The 17,782-nt window shown below is 40.4% G+C and overlaps 1 protein-coding gene across 1 annotated transcript in view; it reads left to right on the top strand.

Annotated features, from left to right (window-relative positions):
* Positions 1–17,308, top strand: part of LOC139761492 (uncharacterized) — a 71,256-nt gene extending 53,948 nt beyond the window's left edge. Inside the window, exons 6-7 of the mRNA XM_071685753.1 lie at positions 10,690–10,922; positions 13,622–17,308. Coding sequence (XP_071541854.1) covers positions 10,690–10,922; positions 13,622–13,881 — 493 coding nt within the window. The 3' untranslated portion in view covers positions 13,882–17,308. The remainder of the gene's footprint in view (positions 1–10,689; positions 10,923–13,621) is intronic.
* The last annotated feature ends 474 nt before the right edge of the window (positions 17,309–17,782 follow it).

Raw genomic sequence — 17,782 nt, forward strand, 5'->3', positions numbered from 1 at the left:
AGGAGTCACGCGGGGAGTGCTCATCCTCCTCGAAGGCTCAGATTGGGGTGTCTAAATGTGTGTGGATGTAACCAAGATGAGAAAAAGGAGAGATAGGTAGTATGTTTGAGGAAAGGAACCTGGATGTTTTGGCTCTGAGTGAAATGAAGCTCAAGGGTAAAGTGGAAGAGTGGTTTGGGAATGTCTTGGGAGTAAGTTAGGGGTTAGTGAGAGGACAAGAGCAAGGGAAGGAGTAGCACTACTCCTGAATCAGGAGTTGTGGGAGTATGTGATAGAGTGTAAGAAAGTAAATTCTAGATTGATATGGGTAAAACTGAAAGTTGATGGAGAGAAATGGATGCTTATTGGTGCATATGCACCTGGGCATGAGAAGAAAGATCATGAGAGGCAAGTGTTTTGGGAGCAGCTGAATGAGTGTGTTAGTGGTTTTGATGCACAAGACCGGGTTATAGTGATGGGTGATTTGAATGCAAAGGTGAGTAATGTGGCAGTTGAGGGAATAATTGGTATACATGGGGTGTTCAGTGTTGTAAATGGAAATGGTGAAGAGCTTGTGGACTTGTGTGCTGAAAAAGGACTGGTGATTGGGAATACCTGGTTTAAAAAGAGAGATATACATAAGTATACGTATGTAAGTATATGGGAGGGTATTGATTGAGAGGGTGAAGGCATGTACAGAGCATCAGATTGGGGAAGAGCAGTGTGGTTTCAGAAATGGTAGAGGATGTGTGGATCAGATGTTTGCTTTGAAGAATGTATGTGAGAAATACTTAGAAAAGCAAATGGATTTGTGTGTAGCATTTATGGATCTGGAGAAGGCATATGATAGAGTTGATAGAGATGCTCTGTGGAAGATATTAAGAATATATGGTGTGGGAGGCAAGTTGTTAGAAGCAGTGAAAAATTTTTATCGAGGATGTAAGGCATGTGTACGTGTAGGAAGAGAGGACAGTGATTGGTTCTCAGTGAATGTAGGTTTGCGGCAGGGGTGTGTGATGTCTCCATGGTTGTTTAATTTGTTTATGGATGGGGTTGTTAGGAAGGTGAATGCAAGAGTTTTGGAAAGAGGGGCAAGTATGAAGTCTGTTGTGGATGAGAGAGCCTGGGAAGTGAATCAGTTGTTGTTCGCTGATGATACAGCGCTGGTGGCTGATTCATGTGAGAAACTGCAGAAGCTGGTGACTGAGTTTGGTAAAGTGTGTGAAAGAAGAAAGTTAAGAGTAAATGTGAATAAGAGCAAGGTTATTAGGTACAGTAGGGTTGAGGGTCAAGTCAATTGGGAGGTAAGTTTGAATGGAGAAAAACTGGAGGAAGTGAAGTGTTTTATATATCTGGGAGTGGATCTGGCAGTGGATGGAACCATGGAAGCGGAAGTGAATCATAGGGTGGGGGAGGGGGTGAAAATTCTGGGAGCCTTGAAGAATGTGTGGAAGTCGAGAACATTATCTCGGAAAGCAAGAATGGGTATGTTTGAAGGAATAGTGGTTCCAACAATGTTGTATGGTTGCGAGGCGTGGGCTATGGATAGAGTTGTGTGCAGGAGGGTGGATGTGCTGGAAATGAGATGTTTGAGGACAATATGTGGTGTGAGGTAGTTTGATCGAGTAAGTAATGTAAGGGTAAGAGAGATGTGTGGAAATAAAAAGAGTATGGTTGAGAGAGCAGAAGAGGGTGTTTTGAAATGGTTTGGTCACATGGAGAGAATGAGTGAGGAAAGATTGACCAAGAGGATATATGTGTCGGAGGTGGAGGGAACGAGGAGAAGTGGGAGACCAAATTGGAGGTGGAAAGATGGAGTGAAAAAGATTTTGAGTGATTAGGGCCTGAACACGCTGGAGGGTGAAAGGCGTGCAAGGAATAGAGGGAATTGGAACGATGTGGTATACCGGGGTTGAAGTGCTGTCAATGGATTGAAACAGGGCATGTGAAGTGTCTGGGGTAAACCATGGAAAGTTGTGTGGGGCCTGGATGTGGAAAGGGAGCTGGGGTTTTGGTGCATTATTACATGACAGCTAGAGACTGAGTGTGAACGAATGGGGCCTTTGTTTTTTCCTAGCGCTACCTCGCACACATGAGGGGGGAGGGGGGGTTGTTATTCCATGTGTGGCGAGGTGGTGATGGGAATGAATAAAGGCAGACAGTATGAATTATCTACATGTGTATATATGTATATGTCTGTGTTTGTATATATATGTGTACATTGAGATGTATAGGTATGTATATTTGCGTGTGTGGACGTGTATGTATATACATGTGTATGGTGGTGGGTTGGGCCATTTCTTTCGTCTCTTTCCTTGTGCTACCTTGCTAACGCGGGAGACAGCGACAAAGCAAAATAAATAAATAAATATACTTACTAGCAAACAGTTTGTCTCCTAACCGTTCTCATATTGTGGAACTCGGGTGACAGGTTAGGGAGGATGTACTCTCCCAAGCCCTTCTGACAGAATCCTGAAGCTTATTTCTTTATAGGTAATAATCATATTTTGGCCGTCTTGCATTGATCCATCTCATTACTTTATATTTGCTTGGGTTGAATTTTTTCAGCCATGTTTTAGACTAACTTTGGAGACTTTTTTTTTTTTTTATTATACTTTGTCGCTGTCTCCCGCGTTTGCGAGGTAGCGCAAGGAAACAGACGAAAGAAATGGCCCAACCCCCCCCATACACATGTATATACATGCGTCCACACACGCAAATATACATACCTACACAGCTTTCCATGGTTTACCCCAGACGCTTCACATGCCTTGATTCAATCCACTGACAGCATGTCAACCCCTGGTATACCACATCGCTCCAATTCACTCTATTCCTTGCCCTCCTTTCACCCTCCTGCATGTTCAGGCCCCGATCACACAAAATCTTTTTCACTCCATCTTTCCACCTCCAATTTGGTCTCCCTCTTCTCCTCGTTCCCTCCACCTCTGACACATATATCCTCTTGGTCAATCTTTCCTCACTCATTCTCTCCATGTGCCCAAACCACTTCAAAACACCCTCTTCTGCTCTCTCAACCACGCTCTTTTTATTTCCACACATCTCTCTTACCCTTACGTTACTCACTCGATCAAACCACCTCACACCACACATTGTCCTCAAACATCTCATTTCCAGCACATCCATCCTCCTGTGCACAACTCTATCCATAGCCCACGCCTCGCAACCATACAACATTGTTGGAACCACTATTCCTTCAAACATACCCATTTTTGCTTTCCGAGATAATGTTCTCGACTTCCACACATTCTTCAAGGCCCCCAGAATTTTCGCCCCCTCCCCCACCCTATGATCCACTTCCGCTTCCATGGTTCCATCCACTGCCAGATCCACTCCCAGATATCTAAAACACTTCACTTCCTCCAGTTTTTCTCCATTCAAACTCACCTCCCAATTGACTTGACCCTCAACCCTACTGTACCTAATAACCTTGCTCTTATTCACATTTACTCTTAACTTTCTTCTTCCACACACTTTACCAAACTCAGTCACCAGCTTCTGCAGTTTCTCACATGAATCAGCCACCAGCACTGTATCATCAGCGAACAACAACTGACTCACTTCCCAAGCTCTCTCATCCCCAACAGACTTCATACTTGCCCCTCTTTCCAAAACTCTTGCATTTACCTCCCTAACAACCCCATCCATAAACAAATTAAACAACCATGGAGACATCACACACCCCTGCCGCAAACCTACATTCACTGAGAACCAATCACTTTCCTCTCTTCCTACACGTACACATGCCTTACATCCTCGATAAAAACTTTTCACTGCTTCTTACAACTTTCCTCCCACACCATATATTCTGTTTAGTTCCCCTTATAAGGAACACAATTTTCCTAGTGTTTCACTTCCTCTTGATCTTTGCATCATCTGCAAGTATATTCAAATAGGATCTCATACCTTTATTCAAGTTTTTGATGAAATGTAGAATGGTGGTTGACTCATAATTGAACCCTATGGCACTCTACTGGTCACCTCTTGCCATATGGAAAAGGCTCTTCCAACATCCACCCTTTGTTCCCTCCCACTCAGATAATCTTTTGTCCATTTTAGGAATCTCCCCAGTATTCCTGCCTGATAATCTAGGTTCTTAATCAGCCTTCCACACACTAGTGTCAATTGCTTTCTGGCAGCACAGATACAGATAGTCAACCCAGCCTTCCCTTTTGTCCAGGACTGAGCAAACTCTCTCATAGAACTCTTAAGAGATTATTTACACATGACCGTCTTTCCCTAAAACCATGCTCTGTCTCTCACTTAGGAAATATCTTCATGGAAGTCATCCACTTGCTTTCTAATATTCTTTTCCAGAGCCTTACTAACCACACTCATTAGTGAGACCAATTTGTATTTGAATACGTGTTCTCAGTCTCATTTTTTTATATATGGGTATTATGTTTACCATTTTCCACTCTTTAGCACCTTAGCCGGGGTCAACGTGCTGTCAGTGGATTGAACCAGGGCATGTGAAGCGTCTGGGGTAAACCATGGAAAGATTCGTGGGGCATGGGTGTGGAAAGGGAGCTGTGGTTTCGGTGCATTATACATGACAACTAGAGACTGAGTGTGAACGAATGTGGCCTTTGTTGTCTTTTCCTAGTGCTACCTCGTGCACATGCGGGGGGAGGTTTTTTTTTTTTTTTTTTCTCCCCAAAAGAAGGAACAGAGGGGGCCAGGTGAGGATATTCCAAAAAAGGCCCAGTCCTCTGTTCCTAATGCTACCTCGCTAACGTGGGAAATGGCGAATAGTTTAAAAGAAAAGAAAGAAAGAAAGTATGAATTAGGTACATGCATATATATGTATATGTCTGTGTGCATATATATATTTATGTATACGTTGAGATGTGTAGGTATGTATATGTGCTGTGTGTGGACGTGTATGTATATACATATGTATGTGGGTGGGTTGGGCCATTCTTTCGTCTGTTTCCTTGCGCTACCTCGCTAACGCAGGAGACAGTGACAAAGTTTTTTTTTTTTTTCTTTGTCGCTGTCTCCCGCGTTTGCGAGGTAGCGCAAGGAAACAGACGAAAGAAATGGCCCAACCCACCCCCATACACATGTATATACATACGACCACACACGCAAACATACATACCTACACAGCTTTCCATGGTTTACCCCCAGACACTTCACATGCCCTGATTCAACCCACTGACAGCACGTCAACCCTGGTACACATCGATCCAATTCACTCTATTCCTTGCCCTCCTTTCACCCTCCTGCATGTTCAGGTCCCAATCACACAAAATCTTTTTCACTCCATCTTTCCACCTCCAATTTGGTCTCCCACTTCTCCTCGTTCCCTCCACCTCCAACACATATATCCTCTTGGTCAATCTTTCCTCACTCATTCTCTCCATGTGCCCAAACCATTTCAAAACACCCTCTTCTGCTCTCTCAACCACGCTCTTTTTATTTCCACACATCTCTCTTACCCTTACGTTACTTACTCGATCAAACCACCTCACACCACACATTGTCCTCAAACATCTCATTTCCAGCACATCCATCCTCCTGTGCACAACTCTATCCATAGGCCATGCCTCGCAACCATACAACATTGTTGGAACTACTATTACTTCAAACATACCCATTTTTGCTTTCCGAGATAATGTTCTCGACTTCCACACATTCTTCAAGGCTCCCAGAATTTTCGCCCCCTCCCCCACCCTATGATCCACTTCCGCTTCCATGGTTCCATCCGCTGCCAGATCCACTCCCAGATATCTAAAACACTTTACTTCCTCCAGTTTTTCTCCATTCAAACTTACCTCCCAATTGACTTGACCCTCAACCCTACTGTACCTAATAACCTTGCTCTTATTCACATTTACTCTTAACTTTCTTCTTTCACACACTTTACCAAACTCAGTCACCAGCTTCTGCAGTTTCTCAGATGAATCAGCCACCAGCGCTGTATCATCAGCGAACAACAACTGACTCACTTCCCAAGCTCTCTCATCCCCAACAGACTTCATACTTGCCCCTCTTTCCAAAACTCTTGCATTCACCTCCCTAACAACCCCATCCATAAACAAATTAAACAACCATGGAGACATCACACACCCCTGCTGCAAACCTACATTCACTGAGAACCAATCACTTTCCTCTCTTCCTACACGTACACATGCCTTACATCCCCGATAAAAACTTTTCACTGCTTCTAACAACTTGCCTCCCACACCATATATTCTTAATACTTTCTACAGAGCATCTCTATCAACTCTATCATATGCCTTCTCCAGATCCATAAATGCTACATACAAATCCATTTGCTTTTCTAAGTATTTCTCACATACATTCTTCAAAGCAAACACCTGATCCACACATCCTCTACCACTTCTGAAACCACACTGCTCTCCCCAATCTGATGCTCTGTACATGCCTTCACCCTCTCAATCAATACCCTCCCATATAATTTACCAGGAATACTCAACAAACTTATACCTCTGTAATTTGAGCACTCACTCTTATCCCCTTTGCCTTTGTACAATGGCACTATGCACGCATTCCGCCAATCCTCAGGCACCTCACCATGAGTCATACATACATTAAATAACCTTACCAACCAGTCAATAATACAGTCACCCCCTTTTTTTAATATATTCCACTGCAATACCATCCAAACCTGCTGCCTTGCCGGCTTTCATCTTCCGCAAAGCTTTTACTACCTCTTCTCTGTTTACCAAATCATTTTCCCTAACCCTCTCACTTTGCACACCACCTCGACCAAAACACCCTATATCTGCCACTCTATCATCAAACACATTCAACAAACCTTCAAAATACTCACTCCATCTCATTCTCACATCACCACTACTTGTTATCACCTCCCCATTTGGGCCTTCACTAAAGTTCCCATTTGCTCCCTTGTCTTACGCACTTTATTTACCTCCTTCCAGAACATCTTTTTATTCTCCCTAAAATTTAATGATACTCTCTCACCCCAACTCTCATTTGCCCTCTTTTTCACCTCTTGCACCTTTCTCTTTCTTTTATACATCTCCCACTCAATTGCATTTTTTTCCCTGCAAAAATCGTCCAAATGCCTCTCTCTTCTCTTTCACTAATAATCTTACTTCTTCATCCCACCACTCACTACCCTTTCTAATCGACCCACCTCCCACTCTTCTCATGCCACAAGCATCTTTTGTGCACTCCATCACTGCTTCCCTAAATACATCCCATTCCTCCCCCACTCCCCTTACTTCCATTGTTCTCACCTTTTTCCATTCTTTACTCAGTCTCTCCTGGTACTTCCTCACACAAGTCTCCTTCCCAAGCTCACTTACTCTCACCACCCTCTTCACCCCAACATTCACTCTTCTTTTCTGAAAACCCATACAAATCTTCACCTTAGCCTCCACAAGATAATGATCAGACATCCCTCCAGTTGCACCTCTCAGCACATTAACATCCAAAAGTCTCTCTTTCGCGCGCCTGTCAATCAACACGTAATCCAATAACGCTCTCTGGTCATCTCTCCTACTTACATACGTATACTTATGTATATCTCGCTTTTTAAACCAGGTATTCCCAATCACCAGTCCTTTTTCAGCACATAAATCTACAAGCTCTTCACCATTTCCATTTACAACACTGAACACCCCATGTATACCAATTATTCCCTCAACTGCCACATTACTCACCTTTGCATTCAAATCACCCATCACTATAACCCAGTCTCGTGCATCAAACCACTAACACACTCATTCAGCTGCTCCCAAAACACTTGCCTCTCATGATCTTTCTTCTCATGCCCAGGTGCATATGCACCAATAATCACCCATCTCTCTCCATCAACTTTCAGTTTTACCCATATTAATCGAGAAGTTACTTTCTTACATTCTATCACATACTCCCACAACTCCTGTTTCAGGAGTAGTGCTACTCCTTCCCTTGCTCTTGTCCTCTCACTAACCCCTGACTTTACTCCCAAGACATTCCCAAACCACTCTTCCCTTTTACCCTTGAGCTTCGTTTCACTCAGAGCCAAAACATCCAGGTTCCTTTCCTCAAACATACTACCTATCTCTCCTTTTTTCACATCTTGGTTACATCCACACACATTTAGACACCCCAGTCTGAGCCTTTGAGGAGGATGAGCACTCCCCGCGTGACTCCTTCTTCTGTTTCCCATTTTAGAAAGTTAAAAAAATACAAGGAGGGGAGGATTTCTGGCCCCCCGCTCCCATCCCCTCTAGTCGCCTTCTACGACACGCAAGGAATGCGTGGGAAGTATTCTTTCACCCCTATCCCCAGGGATAAAGTATAATATAATATAATATATACATAGCACCTTAGCCCTCTCTAGTGACATCTTGAACAATAATACAGTTAGTTTATTAAGCTTATCTGTACACAACTTTGGTACATGTGGTGAAATTTCATAAATACCATGAGCCATATGTCAGTCAGGTTCTTTTAGTATTCTTTTAACATATTTTTTAGATACCTCATTAATTTTCATAAACCTACTCCCCATCCCATCTCTCTGGTGCTGGTGCTTTAGTGTGTTCCAATGTGGAAATACTTTTGAAATAGTTATTCAGCTCATCACATATCAAACCATCATCCTCTTCAATTCTCCCTGTTAATCCATTAGCATGATTAGCTGCCTCTTAACTTGCAGCTGACTCCTGATGAATTTCTGGAAAAGTTTTGGATTTCATTTGCCTTGTTCACTGCAATCTTTTTAAAGTTTTTTGTTTCTCTTTTCTCATCTTGTGTTTTCTATGCCTTTGCTACCATAACACCTTGTATTAAACCATTCCTTCCTGTTTCTTACTGTTACCTCTATTTGAGGCTAGAGGTACCTTTTCCTCTACTGCTTCATTTTAAGTTTAAGTGAACCTTTCACCAAAGAGCTCTGGTTCCTGGCTGCTGAGTTCCGTTTCCATAGAATTTATTGAGGTTTGTGTAGTTGTTGCAATTATATGTCCTGTCTAACCTCTGTTCTTTTAATGCCAGAAGTAGAGGGAAGAGGGAGGAGGGGAAACCTTATTGGAGATGCAAGGATGGGATGGATAAGATTTTGAGTGCTCAGGGCCTGAACATGCTGGGGGGTGAAAGCCCCTACAGGGGCTTCTTTCTTTTACTGGACTGAAGCAGCCACAAGAAACCACATAAAGTTTTGTGGTGCATGATTGTGGGCACATGACGTCTAGAGAATGGATGTGGGCAAATGAAGCTTTTTCTTTATCTGTTCCTGTGCTGTGTTGCTAATACTGTGCTGACTCTCTGTCAGTAATGCTAACCACTATAACACAGAGGCCCATATATGAGTATGTAGGTTAGGTGGAATATTATATATGTGCTGAGAAAATGATGTATGGAAAAAAGAAATAGTAGTAGTTTTAGTAGTAGTGAATAGAAGAATGTAAAATACTATACATATTGAAAAAATTGTTTCATGTAATTCCATGCTTATGAAAATTTCTTCATTAAGATTTAAGGATGACCCTGACATTCACCAACTTGCAGGTTGGAGTTAGGGACCCCAGATCTGCAAATCTAATTCACAAGGAAGGTGCACAGCTGTGTGCAAAATTGTTTCCCAGAGTGCATGCTTGTATGCACTTCATCCACCCAGCATGATTGTGGGCACATGACATCTAGAGAATGGATGTGGGCAAATGAAGCTTTTTCTTTATCTGTTCCTGTGCTGTGTTGCTAATACTGTGCTGACTCTCTGTCAGTAATGCTAACCACTATAACACAGAGGCCCATATATGAGTATGTAGGTTAGGTGGAATATTATATATGTGCTGAGAAAATGATGTATGGAAAAAAGAAATAGTAGTAGTTTTAGTAGAGTAGTGAATAGAAGAATGTAAAATACTATACATATTGAAAAAATTGTTTCATGTAATTCCATGCTTATGAAAATTTCTTCAGCAAGAGTTAAGGATGACCCTGACATTCACCAACTTGCAGGTTGGAGTTAGGGACCCCAGATCTGCAAATCTAATTCACAAGGAAGGTGCACAGCTGTGTGCAAAATTGTTTCCCAGAGTGCATGCTTGTATGCACTTCATCCACCCAGCATGATTGTGGGCACATGACATCTAGAGAATGGATGTGGGCAAATGAAGCTTTTTCTTTATCTGTTCCTGTGCTGTGTTGCTAATACTGTGCTGACTCTCTGTCAGTAATGCTAACCACTATAACACAGAGGCCCATATATGAGTATGTAGGTTAGGTGGAATATTATATATGTGCTGAGAAAATGATGTATGGAAAAAAGAAATAGTAGTAGTTTTAGTAGAGTAGTGAATAGAAGAATGTAAAATACTATACATATTGAAAAAATTGTTTCATGTAATTCCATGCTTATGAAAATTTCTTCAGCAAGAGTTAAGGATGACCCTGACATTCACCAACTTGCAGGTTGGAGTTAGGGACCCCAGATCTGCAAATCTAATTCACAAGGAAGGTGCACAGCTGTGTGCAAAATTGTTTCCCAGAGTGCATGCTTGTATGCACTTCATCCACCCAGTATAGATAAAAATAGAGTTAATGATGAAAGATTTTACAGTATTGTGTCTCTCTGAAGTGAATATTACCTAGTTCTAAAGCATTTTATTACTGTAGGTTATCAGCATATTATATGATTTCCTATTGAATGCAGAAACAGTGATGCAGTCCCCTTCAGAGATGGTCACTGTTTTTATTCTTCAGAGAGTCTGACCTTGAAGAGGTGCTGGCGTTACAGACCCGTATGCATAACTCTGCTGGAGTATTCCTAGAAGCCACCCGAAGATCCCGTTACACTCCAGGTTCTCATTCAGGAGCTGGCTCCACCTCATCACATACTCCTACTGCCTCTTCATCCACTAGCAGTTCAAGGCCTCGGACTCCCAATGCCTCTCCTCATGGTTCACCACGTAGGACTCGACGATCCCCTTCTACTGGTATGTGATGTTATTAGATAGTTGTATGTTTCATAAGCATATCTTCATATGTATTTGTAGAATTCTTACTGCAGTAGAAGAACAGTGAAGTTACAAGTATGAATTTCTTCCAATAATTTTTATGATAGATTGTTTCCCATTTTTGTGTTTACCTGTATTGCAATCGTAATCAGTGTTCCATAGTATTCTTGGGCTCTGTATGTCCTTATGATGTTTACTTACCGGTATCTTATTTCTGCCATTCTTCACTCCCTTTATCCACTGTACATTAGATTTCTTCAATGCAAGCAACTAGACAAGGGCAATACAGAGTCATTCAGTCAAGGGTAATTCTTGGAAACCTACAAAAAGTGCATAAGACAAAGGTACATGAATACCTAGCAATGAAGTAAGAACAGTTATTTAATGCAATAGTGGTCTATATATGAAATTTCAATGGAGCGAGTACAGAAACATAAAAAAGAAGATTAGACTCATGGTTAAGACAGTACCAGATGATTGTACAATATATAATTATGCCAGAGGAGTATTTGTTGAAAGAAATAGCATTATACATCAACTAAGACAAGTGAGGGGATGAGGTGAGGCAGTTGAGAGAAGTGTCATGCTACAACATACAAGTCACTTGGTGAGCACAGCATGCTAGTCCTGCCACCAGGGCAAAATCTTTTCATAGGTACCCATACGCAGGTAGGTACCCACATGAACACCGCTGCCCGCCCTGCTCACCCCATATGATTCCCTCAAACATTTCACATTACATCAAAAGGTAAAATTGCCTTGAAATATAGTTTATTGTACCAGTATAATATTACAAAGATTACATTGTATACTACCAGTATGTTGTATAACACTACCCTGGATGGGAATAGATTTTTCTAAGATTAGTTACAGCAAAACCATCCATTCTAGTATAATCCTAAAACCACCATAACATACCTAGACACTTATGATAGCCATTGGAATAATGAAAAGATGAGAAATATAAAAGTGAAAGTAAAAACCACGAAAAGAGTGAATATTACTTATATAACACATTGTGCTTACTTGGCTTTTCGTTAGCAAAATGTGAGTTTATTGTATTGAAGACTAAAGTGTACAACTTCACGGTGTAGAATTACATATGTATATATTATGTAAAAGAGCAATCAATTCTTCAAAGAGTACAGTTAGTTTCATACAAAAAAAATATAATCAGGTGGCAAAAAATCTATCTCATGAAAGAATGAAATTGTTGCTCCTGTGCAAGAAGATCACAACTAAGCCTGTGGGAGGGAAGGATGGTTCATTAGGGAGTTGAAACACTGGTCATTAGATAACTGAAGGAAGGAATAATTCCAGAGGTGTGCAAGAGGGCAAATGTCATATCCCAATACAAGAGGGGAGACCCAAAAATTGTTCTGAACTGCATGCCTGTGTCATTGATGGGTGTGGTTTGTAAAACACTGGAAAAGATAATCATATAACAAAGTAATGAATATCTACGAAGGAGAAACATCTTAACTAGGAGAAAAAACGTTTTCAAGGAAAATGAGTTAATGTCATGAACCTTGTAAACTTCAGTGACAGGGTGAGCTAAGTTTTAGACCAAAGAGATAGATGGTCAGAATGTGTGTTCCTGGACCCCCATATACCCCATGGGAGTTTGATGAAGAAGGTAGAGCTACATACAGGAATGAATGGCAGATCCCTACATGATTGAGAATTACCTATGTAAAAGGGAGCAGAGGATGAGGTAAGAGACCCATTCTCAGAATGAGCTGAGGTTATAAGTAGAGTGCCACAGGGCTCAGTCATAGACTCACTGCTGTTCTTAGTGCATGTAAATGACTTGCCTGAAGGACTAGACTACTACTACTTCCTAAACATGTTTGCAGATGATGCTAAATTCACGACAGAAATAAATATAAAGAATGATTGTTGAGTAACGTGGACAAACTCCAAAGTTGGTTTGATAAATGGAGGATGAGATTCATTCCAAGTGAGTGCAAGGTAATGAGTGTGGGAATCAGTGAAAGGCCTCATTATGAATATTGCTTAATGCGAAGTAAGCTGTGGGAATTGATGTGTGAAAGAGATCTGGGGGTTAATATTGTTCCAGATTTGTAGAGAGAGAGAGAGAGCTACATATCAGGAGAATTGTAAATATTAAAATCAAATTGTATGGAAAAGGAAATGTTTGGTAAGCTGGATTATTCCTCCCAGGTCTGGTCAAAGCTCCCAAAGAAGCACAAAGTTATGACTGAGAGAGTACAGAAAAGAGCAACCAAGATGGTAATTGAACTGAGAAAACTGAGCTACAATGAAGGTTTAGGGCTGCAGAGCTGTCTACTATGAATGGGAGAGGAGTGACATAGTGAGAGCCTTTAAGTTAACAGTTTATCACAAGGTGCAGTACCAGACGCCTTGATCAGAGACTGAGAAAGAGACTGGTCGAGAAGGATGTAAAGAAGTATTGGTTTAATGTAAGGGTTGTGGATGGTTGGAATTGTGTAAGTTAGGAGACGGTGAATGCTAGCAGCTTACAAAGATTCAAAAGTCTTTGTAATAGTGTAGAGAGTACAAGAGATGGGACCTCATGAGTGTTAAACTCTTTCCCCATAATGTTTAAATAGGTAATCTCTCTCTCTCTCACACACACACACACACACACACACAATCTCTTGTGTTTCTTTTAAACTTTCTCTTATTCTTAACAGGGAGCCATATTCGTCCAGCAGATCCTGTAACAATTGAGCCTCAGTCTCATCTTAATGAGTGTCGTCAATCACCTCACTTGCAACAACAACAACAGCAAGGTCTTGGCCAGCATCCACCCATCTCCTCTGTAGCCAGTACTTCTCAAGCATCTTCATCTTCCATGCAACAGCCTCCCACCACCACTGCCTCATCTTGTTGTCTCTTTGGTAATATTTTGAAGGCCAGTTTGAAAGGAACTAACACATCTTTTATCTCATGAAACTCAGAATTTATTGTTTTGCTTACATTTATTGAAAGAAACTTGTTTTTAGACATAACCACTTTATAACTTTATCACACACTCTGAGTCTAAGTGCAATAAGTAAACTGTTATCAGAGCTGAATTGTAGCTATTTCTTCAGATGATATTAACTAACTAGAAGCTTTAATGTATATACCTTGCAACAGAATTTTTAGATTTTTTGGGATTGGTGATTGAGGTACAATAAGATGAAGTTTCATTTGCATATAGATTTAAGTCATGGATAATGGTAAAACCCATGTTTCTATTGTGATAAGTAACAGAAACATTGCTTGCAGATTTGTTTATTCTTTTGGTCATCTGGTGGACAGTTGCTTAACACTGACAGGCTAAAGTCTCTTTGCAACTGACATATAATTGGCACCATTTTAGATCTGTTTATTTTGTTGTCCTTTAAATGACAGGTGAGAATTTAAGGCCGTTATTTGTTTTTCTCCTTGTTCATCACAAGCGTATGTTTACTGTGAAAAAGTTGTTAAAAATGTGTTTTTGATTGTCCAGTTAATTTATTTTTCTCCATGTGAAATTTCATAGGAATTCAGACTTCTTTTTACTGTTTTCCCTATCTTAGTCATTTACATAGTGTGAAAAACCACCATTTTGAGAATTTAGGATGAGAGAATTAAGAACCGTATTTATTCTTTGTACACATGTTTGTGATAAATGAAATTTTCCTCATTTGACGTAGGTGGCCCACATTGTATCATCTTCAGGTTTTTGCCACTTCATGTTTCCACAAATAGTATTTTTGATTTCTCACCAACAGTTTGAAGTAGGTGGCCCATATATACTGTCATCTTCAGGTTTCAGCCAGTTTATATTTCCACAAATAGTATTTTTTATTTTTCAGCAACAATTTAAAGTAGATGGCCCATACAGTATCATCTTCAGGTTTCTACCACTTCATATTTCTACAAATAGTATTATTTATTTCTTAGCAACAGCTTGAAGCAGTTGGCCCATTTAGTATCATCTTCAGGTTTCAGCCTCTTCATAGTTCCATAAATAGCATTTTTGATTTCTCAGCAACAATTTGAAGTAGGTGGCCCATATAGCATCATCTTCAGGTTACAGCCACTTCATATTTCCACATAGTATTTTTGATTTCTCGGCAACAGGTTGAAGTAGGTGACCCATATAGTATCATCTTCAGGTACCGCTAATTCATATTTCTACAGATAGGATTGATTTCTTAGCAATATTTCCCCAAAGCTCTGGAGAAGACTGTATATTTACATATTACACAAGTGAAGCTGTTACTTTGTGTGTACACTGTAAGGAGTCGAACTGTTGAAATACAAATACAGAGAACATGAGATGAAGGGAATTAGTTAGAAGCAGAGTCAGAAAGTTTGGGAAACAAAAAATTAGCAAGGCTAGTGAGATTGATATTAGATAATTCTTTGGATATGGTTTTCCAGCTACATGTTGCTTGATGTTAGATAATTTTTCTGACACAGTGAGTCACCAGTGTTATGTTTCCAAGTAGAATTAAGATTATGGTAGGTAAGCATGGCATGATGAGAAGGAAAAATAGAATTAAAGCATATAAGTGTCTTGCTTGCTTGCACTATAGAAGTATAGGGCACTTAAAATATGAAAAATGTGATTTGTTTTAAGTACATAATGCATCTTTGATAGATTGAGAGGAAAAAATTCTACTATATGCTTGATTCTATCTATCTATCTATCTATATGCTTGATTTGTTCCCACAATAATGATACCATACTTAATTGAAGGAGGTAAGAACTATTTCATGCAACATGTCTGCCCATCAATGCAGTAGTAACCATTTGTTAATCTCCATTGCTTTTTTTGTATAATGTTGTGCTATATTAACAGCATTTCTTCTCTTATGTCACTCTTTATTAATCTAATCTTTTTATTACCGTACAGTTTGGCTCACCTTCAGACAGTACACATTCATGTTGCGTATATTGAATCATTGATTACTGTTAATAGCTATTCTTTATGTTCCCCTATCCCCTAAAGAACAGGGAGCATTTGATAATCTGGTTGTTTGTATGTGTTTGATTGTGCTTTCATTAGATAATGGTCTGGTTTTCTCAAATTTTTACATATAGTGATGTGTTTAGGTTTTTTATCTATGTTCATTGATAGAAGTATTATGCTCTTTGGACACATTTTTAGCAATATTTTTTTTTATTTGGGATTTCAGTCTTAAATGTGATTTCATATTTATAAGTCATCAGAATTTGTGTGGTAGCAGTCTTTTAATATTTTCAAAAACAGAGACATTCAGAGTGTCTGTATTCTGTTGTGTGGTGCATGTGTTTGAAATTAAATGCTTGAGAACAATATATGGTGTGAGGACGGTTGATCAAGTAAGTAGTGATAGGGTAAGATAGATGTGTGGTGATAAGGAGAGTATGGTTAAGAGAGCTGAAGAAGGTATGCTGAAATGGTTTTAACTTGGGGAGCAAATGAAAGAGGATAAGTTGATGAAGAGGGTATATGTTTCAAAAGTGGAGGGGGCAAGAAGAGGGAGGTAAATTTTGAAATGGAAGGATGGAGTGAAAATGACTTTAAATGCTCAGGGCCTAAATGTGCAGGAGGGTGAAAGACATGCTTGAGATAGAGTGAATTGAAGTGATATTGTATACAGGGGTGATTTTCTGTTGATGGGCTGATACAGGGCGATTTGAAGTGATATTGTATACAGGGGTGATTTTCTGTTGATGGGCTGATACAGGGCATTCAAGGAGCTAGGGTAACCATGGAAAGGTCTGTAGAGCCTGTTTATGAATATGGGTCCGTGGTTTTCGTGCATTCCTTATGACAGGTAGAGAATGTTTGTGAGTGAAGAGGCCTATTCTTCATCTGTTCTTGGCATTACCTCAATATGGGAACTGCAAACAAATGTGAGAGAAGAAAAAGTATATGATTACATTAAATGATGCCCTTGATTGAGATATGAATTGAATATGCTTGTTTTAAACAATTGTTGGCCATTTGAGAAACTGTGTTTAACTGACATATAAATATTAACCATTTGCAAATCATATTTTTCAAGTTGAGATGGATAGGCAACTGAGGCCCTAATCAAGCCAGTCCTCCATTCTTAACGCTACCTCGCTAATGCGGGAAATGGTGAATATACCTATACATTTCAACTTATACATAGATATACATTTTTTTTTTTTTTTTATTATACTTTGTCGCTGTCTCCCACGTTTGCGAGGTAGCACAAGGAAACAGACGAAAGAAATAGCCCAACCCCCCCCCCATACACATGTATATACATACGTCCACACACGCAAATATACATACCTACACAGCTTTCCATGGTTTACCCCAGACGCTTCACATGCCTTGATTCAATCCACTGACAGCACGTCAACCCCGGTATACCACATCGCTCCAATTCACTCTATTCCTTGCCCTCCTTTCACCCTCCTGCATGTTCAGGCCCCGATCACACAAAATCTTTTTCACTCCATCTTTCCACCTCCAATTTGGTCTCCCTCTTCTCCTCGTTCCCTCCACCTCCGACACATATATCCTCTTGGTCAATCTTTCCTCACTCATTCTCTCCATGTGCCCAAACCACTTCAAAACACCCTCTTCTGCTCTCTCAACCACGCTCTTTTTATTTCCACACATCTCTCTTACCCTTACGTTACTCACTCGATCAAACCACCTCACACCACACATTGTCCTCAAACATCTCATTTCCAGCACATCCATCCTCCTGCGCACAACTCTATCCATAGCCCACGCCTCGCAACCATACAACATTGTTGGAACCACTATTCCTTCAAACATACCCATTTTTGCTTTCCGAGATAATGTTCTCGACTTCCACACATTCTTCAAGGCCCCCAGAATTTTCGCCCC

The sequence above is a fragment of the Panulirus ornatus genome, chromosome 40, assembly GCF_036320965.1.
Source record: "Panulirus ornatus isolate Po-2019 chromosome 40, ASM3632096v1, whole genome shotgun sequence".
NCBI classification, from domain to species: domain Eukaryota; kingdom Metazoa; phylum Arthropoda; class Malacostraca; order Decapoda; family Palinuridae; genus Panulirus; species Panulirus ornatus.